The sequence below is a fragment of the Mytilus galloprovincialis genome, chromosome 4 (genome assembly GCF_965363235.1).
Source record: "Mytilus galloprovincialis chromosome 4, xbMytGall1.hap1.1, whole genome shotgun sequence".
NCBI lineage: Eukaryota > Metazoa > Mollusca > Bivalvia > Mytilida > Mytilidae > Mytilus > Mytilus galloprovincialis.
The window spans coordinates 40158148-40165377 of record NC_134841.1 but is presented as its reverse complement, the minus strand read 5'-3'; the positions used below and the strand labels follow the sequence as shown (position 1 = coordinate 40165377).

Sequence of the window (7230 nt, the reverse complement as noted above, 5' to 3'; positions counted from 1 at the left end):
GTCTTTGCAAGTATAGGTACATGGTCATGTCACGATCGAGGATAACAATGGGGAATGTTTACACATACAAATGTATACATATGCATAAATTTTCGTGGAATTTAATTTCGCAATTTTTCCTTTTATCCTTCAAAATAAGCGAAAATAACCCAGTTCGGGAGAGTTGGGATACCGCTAACATGTTAAACTCCGCATCATCCTGTATGCATGTGCCTGTCTTTAGTCAGGAGCCTGCATACAATTCAGTGGTTGTCGTTTGTTGCTGTGTATGATATTTGTTTTCTTTCATTTGTCTGAACATACATTAGGCCGTTAGTTTTTTCGTTTGATTAATTACATCTTTCATTTCGATGCCTTTTATAACTGACTGTGTGGTATGGGCTTTGCTCATTGTTGAAGACCACACAGTGACCTATTGTTGTTCATTTCTGTGTCATTTGGTCACTTTTGAAGAGTTGTATCGAAGACAATCATTCCACATCTTCTTTTTATATACAAAATGGGTCGTACACAATAGTGCAATTGAAATTATATCTTATATCGTCGAGATTAGTTTTTTTAAAACTACCCTTATTGTCAATTTCTAGTTATAAGCCAAGATATGAATCAATTTTAACTTTGTGGTATCTTTTATTTTATGTTCAAAGTCAAAGATGTGACGAACTAGGTCATTTAAAAAAAAAATGAAATATTCGGTGAAAGACATCATTTATATAGCGGAACGTAAATTGACAATTAAAAACATAAAGTTACTAAATAGGTTAATTTATTTTCAAGAAGCTATTGTATGAAAAAGAATGTATAACATGTATAATAAGAACAAAGCAACACGTCGGCTTATAACTAAGTCGCAAAAATATTTAGATCCTAATCTTTAGACACGTTGAATGACTACTGAAACTTGAAGAAGAACCAAAGACTGACTATTTGAGTTTGGCATTTTGGTAAAGTCGCAGTTAAATACTTAAGTGTTGATACTGAGTATAAGCATGAATGACCTCACCATGATCTCAACAAAACAAATTATCAGTTTCTTTCGACTTTCTCTACATAAGGAATAATGCATGCAATTTTATTTGTTTTTATCAAAAACAAGATGTGGTGTAATTGTCAATGAGACATATATACACCAGAAACCTATTGGCGTGGATGTAAGTACCTGCTTTAGACCACCATACGGCCTTCAACAATGACCAAAGCAAAACAATTATTAGATTTCTGCATCTAAAGACCACCGTACAGCTTTAAACAATGAGTTAAAAATATATCATTATTAGATTCATTGTCAGGTCTTTGACTGTCATTGTTGTATGGTGTTTTAAGTCGCTAATAATATAATAGATTTATATCCACAGCAAAGAAAGACAACTGGAACAAGCTTATGGAAGTGTTATTGATTATCAAGTATATTAAGTTACTTGTATTTAGAAATCAAATTCAAAACTAACTGTTATTTATTTTAAAGAGCTGAAATGGTTGAGTGCATTGAGTGTATGGACTTGAAAATCTGTACAGAAAATATGTGTGATTTGCTTTTAAAGATTTCAACATGGAATAAATAAATAATAATGGAACTAAGTTACATTACTTTCCTCTGTGGTTACTAACAATAGATGATATGTTAATATAAATATAATGAGGTGTCCACGACTGAAAACAATTGCGATACTGGTATTTTGTGCATATTTGATTTCAATAATGATTGCATTTTATTTACTGCATAATATGCATACTACACAAGATAGCAATTTTAATATACGACCAGACCAAGTGATTCGCCACATGAAAAGCCATAGGAGACCAGAACAACTTCGAATCGGTCATCCATTATTTGACAATTGTATGCAAAATCAAGATTACGAAGAACTTCTACTGCGACCATACCATACGATAAACAGTGTATATGTTTACTCAGCTTTCTTCGATAACCGCACTGGAATACCACATGTACGAATGATATCAATGATAAATGGTCGAAATGTGAAACAGAACCTTAACCTTTCGTGTCATTTTGCGTATGGTTCCAATAAAGACCAGTTCTTTTCCGAACCGGTGATATTCTATGAAATGTGTGAAAACCACCATTTTACCCATGGTGGATGGATATTATCATGCAAAATACCAATGAATGAATTGGAGACCATTCCTTGTAGTTTTGTTATTAAAGATAATGATATTTCACATGGAAATCATCTATCCACTATGATTCCATTGTTAAAGACGAGTTCGTGTAGAAGAGAAAAAGAAAAAGAGGACAATGGAAAGTTTGGACTTTGTATTCCGCCACTTTATGGCGATATAAAACCAACTCAGTTTCTTAAATTCATATCTCTAACAAATGCACTCGGCATAGACCATTTGATATTTTATGTGTACAATATTTCTTCAAATTTGAATTCCATATTAGAATATCTAGAGGACCGTAGTACAATTACAATAATCCCGTGGGTACTTTCGGTTGAAAGCAATCACGTTTGGTATTATGGCCAATCAGTTGCCATCAACGATTGCTTATATCGAGGAATGTTTTACTTCAAATACCTAGCCTTTACGGACTTAGACGAATATATAGTTTCCCACAATTCAGGATATTCTTTGCGAAAATTGATAGAACAGAAAAAGTCTACAGACAGCCGAATTGCAGCATTTAGATTCCGTACTGCATTCTTTATCAGAAATCCTGAAGCAAAAGGCAATACAACATTTGATGTGCTCGAACATAATTATAGAACCGAGGGTACCAGTAAAATTCGTAGTAAATTGATAGTTGAACCTTATAAGATATTTGAAGTAGGAATCCATCATGTCAGTAGGGCGTGGCCAGATAGTGAAAATTATACTTCATATGAGATTGATTCGGAAGATGCCATTGTGCACCATTACAGAACTTGTACCTCAACCCTCGATCTCGCATGTACGTCATTTATAACAGACTCTACCATTAGAGATTGGCATAACTTCAATTTTATTACAAGGTACAACTCTCGTATGAAGGAACTAAAATCTGTTTTTAATATTACAGGTGACACTTAACTGTACTCTGCAGTATAGTTGTATACTTCTATAAGTTCTATGTTTAAAACCGATATATTGCACTTTTTTCAATATTTGTCGGTCAAGTACATAGTTTGGCTCGCGTTGTTTTGTTTATTCAATTTTGAAACCTGTTTATTACACTTTTTTTCAATATCTGTCATACAGTTTGTCTTTCGTTTTGTTTATTTATTTTTGTTTACTATGGATTTAATAACAGCTTACGGTAAAATACTTGTGTATTGACATGGAAAGTACGAGAAGAAATTGGAAATATTACAAAGAGAACAATGAAAAATTGAAAAAAAGTAATAAATAGTAAGTCATCCATTGAATTGTGATTTTATACGAATTTCGAGTGTTTCAGGTTTATGTCTCAAAAAGTTCGCGTTATCAGTAACCAAAGTAATAATGAGTATTTCCTTGACAACAGCACGTGTTCCTTTAGTTTCTATCGATAATTTTCATATCACTCGACTCCGTTTTCATATCACACGACTCCGTTTTCATATCACTTAACTCCGCTGAGAAAGGAAATTATCAGTCAGCAAGATCAAAGGAAAACTCGTAAAATAGCGATACATGTTTTAATATTTCATTATCTCGTGTTTAGGAGACTTAATTAGGAAAACACATACAAATATAAACATCTTTTATAGCATGCTATACAGAAAAGGTTTTGCTCATTGTTGAATGATGTCATACGGTGACTTGTAGTTTTTTTTATGGATATGTGTCTCCTTACAATAAAAAAAAAATCTCCCCTAAACTTTCAAAGTGCGAATTAAATTGTAAATGTGACCCGAAAACTTCGGACAGTGTTCCCTTTTATTTCAGAGATTAATAGAACAAGCCGTAAAGGCATGAAAAACTATCTGAAGTCGAAATTCAGCAACACAATTTGCAAATCTTAAGAGTAAATTTAATAAAACCTCGTGTTCTCTTGAGAAAACGGCCAAATGGTTTCGTTAAAGATGCGTTTCTTATGCAAACTAGCTTTTAATAAAGTAAACCTCGTTGAACAAAATAAAACATAGTCATGTGCGCACAGCTTACAGTACTTGTGTTGATAGTTTTCAGGCTGTTATTCTCTAAAAAGTCATAAACGAAATTTAATTCCAGATACATCAATACAAAACTCTTTGTTTACAGTTTAGTATACACATCCAGATTGCTGATAAAGCTTAAAATAGATTAAGGATGCATTGTAAAATTAAGCGTTTGTATGAGATATACATGAAAGTACATACTATGAAAAAATGTACAAGAATAACAGGTGCTTTCGTTGTTGTTCTTCGTTGGAACATTTTTTGGATACATTTGTATGTCACTGTTAATTTGTGTTTATGTGTGTGTGGTGTGTGTTAGTATTGCAAATACATTTTTCATGACATAACAAGCAAAAGAGTCATTTGTTCGTGCTCCGTTTTATACATAAAAATTGATAAATATGAAGAAAAAAAACCCCAGACCTAACTAAGCATGAAACTCGACTCGATTGATATGATGAATGTCCTTACGTTCAACTTTGACAATATCATCATGAAATTCATCATAAATTATGAGTTTTTCAACATTAAAAGTGACATTGTTTAGAATTTTATTGTATTGTCATTATTTAGAACGATATAAATTGCAAACATTCGATAAGAAAATATTGTTTGTTGCTTTTGATATTTTGCATTGTAAGCTACGACAGATGAACCAAGTTATATTTACACTGGATAACTTCTCAGCTGAAAGAAAGCAAATTTTCAAAATCAAATTTGATTAAACTCAACCGACAGCCAATCATGGCTTTAATGTCACTGATAAAGAGGACTGATAATAACTATATATATTTTCATAAAGTTTGAAACGCGGTGACGTTTAAATAATAATAATATCATCGCCACAGTATGTCACAAAAAGGCTTTTGAAATTGTCTGAACTGTAAACCCCCTTTTGGTGAAAAGAAGTTTGTAATATATTTTTTTGTGACAGCTGATATGCAGTTGAGTCTACCAAAACTGGCATTGATCTATATATGAACGACGTGCGTATATCGCCCTGAATATAGCACTGAGCTCAAACTTATGTTTAAAAAAAAAGACAATAGATTACTCTAATTAAATCGAAATTTGGAGTGATAACAATGGCAAATACCAGACAGTTTGATATGAGAGGAGAACTATCTGAACATCGGGTGTAAAGATGTTACAAGATGATACTGGTCTCATCTTCAATGTTAAACGGAAAACCAATATACAGAAGACCAGTAGACATCATGGCCATTCGTGAGTATTGAAATTAGTTAAATAGAATAGAAAGCAACTTTCTTTTATCTGTTTCTACCGGATTTTAGACACGTTCATTTGTGCACACACCAATAGACAATATACTCCATCATTCGCAGGAAAACACTTTTTATCAAGTTAAGACAACAAAAATGGTAATTTTGTCTTCTACTTTTCTGTTCGAGGCAGAATTTAAAATCCCATTTCAAACCATGTTTACACTGTAAAAACAAGTGTTTCAAAATAAAACACTTTTAAAACACATACCAGACAGTTTTTAAACACTTTTAAGTGTTAATTAAGGGGGTACAGAACACCTAAGATAAGATAACTCTTACTCATAGTCCGATTCATTGCTACGTTTAAAAATCATCTGCAATATGCAAGCTTTTAAAAGATCATGATCAGAATGTTTAAATTATTGCTAAGAGCAGCTGTACACCTTTTGTTATTCATTTAATCTTTTAATCCATTTAAAGTTACTATTTTCAATAAATGAATCTTCTAAGAGACATAAAAGGGAAATTTCAGAGTGAAAAAAATTATCAAAAGAAAACCAGGACGTTAGAAAAGTATAGGGAAACAGTCAAAAGTCTAAGGATGATACCATTTGATTTTATGGGGGGAGGGGTAGAATTAAAAATGTTGTCCTGCATTTTTTTTAAGCTCGGGATTTCGGGATAAGGGAATTCTTTTTTCGAACTTCAGAATAGCGGGATTTAAATTTATTTAAACTCGGGATTTCGTGTTTTTATCCCGGGATTTCGGGATCAGAACCACTTCTACCTACCCTCCCTCATCTGACATCATTGTCCTGAATTTTAATTTTTCATTCTTTAGCATGTTTAGGGACCTGCAATTTTCTTTAGTTTATCCTGAAATTGTTTACATGGATTATAATCTGCTTGTTATGCCAAATTATTAGTACTGTTGCTGTTTTTGTTTGCTCAAATGCGTGTCTTGCCTTTTTTCAAATTTCATCCAAGCCTCTGACAATAAAATGTTAACTAAATAGATAAATAAACCATGGACAATTATACAATGCTTCTGTTTGTAGATCTTCGTACAAAAATTGATTAAAATCAAAACTGAATGGACTCCACAATACATTTTTTTAAAACCATACATGTAGTTTTTAATAAAATATGGGCTCAGTAATTACATGTAATATATACGTAGTAATGTTAAATACATTGTAGGTTATGAATAATTTATAATTTTAAAATTTCTGGCATATATTTTTGAAGTGCAATTGAATATTTTATTACATGATTTATATTCATGTAAAAAGTAAGAAGATACGGAGGGGGGATAATTAACCACCAGTGCATCATTATTAACATGTCATGGAACAAACACAAGAAGAAGAAAAAAAACATCCTATTCAGTCCACAAGACAATACACACATGTATGCACTTTCATATTCATCTGAATAAAAAAAATGTTACATCTTTCAAGTATCTTTTTTCAACCTTTATCCTGACAGGTGTAGAAAAGAAAGGGGTGTCTTCTATTTCGTCCGCTTTATATCATACAGGTGTAGTTTCAGTTTCAACAACGATTCTAAATATAGACTTTTCTTTCCCTAAAATTGCGTAGCGTGAGAAGTTTATTTAGCTAACGAGGAAGGCGTTGCTATAAATGATTTGTGACATGAATGACACGCCCATGACAGTCCGTGCAGAAAAAAAAAATCACGTTTGGAGAGAAAATTTAACAAACCGCATGATTCTGAAGGAAGCGATGATGGCAGACGCCGCATTCTCTCTACCCATAGAGTCTCTACCAGATTGGCTTGAAATTGAACATGAACATAGCGATGATTTCACAATTTTGGTTCTCTCTCAGGTGTGTATTATTTTGTTTAAATTGAAATAGAATGATTTACGCTTATTGTCATGTAATTGTTGAGGCACGGAC

The 7230-nt window shown here is 32.4% G+C and overlaps 1 protein-coding gene across 1 annotated transcript; it reads left to right on the top strand.

Annotated features, from left to right (window-relative positions):
• The first annotated feature begins 1436 nt into the window (after positions 1-1436).
• On the top strand, positions 1437-3203 carry LOC143072130 (beta-1,4-galactosyltransferase galt-1-like). The gene has a single exon (XM_076246940.1). The coding sequence runs from the start codon at positions 1636-1638 to the stop codon at positions 3031-3033; it is 1398 nt and encodes a 465-aa protein (XP_076103055.1). The 5' UTR covers positions 1437-1635; the 3' UTR covers positions 3034-3203.
• Positions 3204-7230: the final 4027 nt, after the last annotated feature.

What these genes read in the sequence shown, in the direction of transcription:
- LOC143072130 (XM_076246940.1), top strand. Translation starts at nt 1,636, where the DNA reads ATGAGGTGTCCACGACTGAAAACAATTGCGATACTGGTATTTTGTGCA.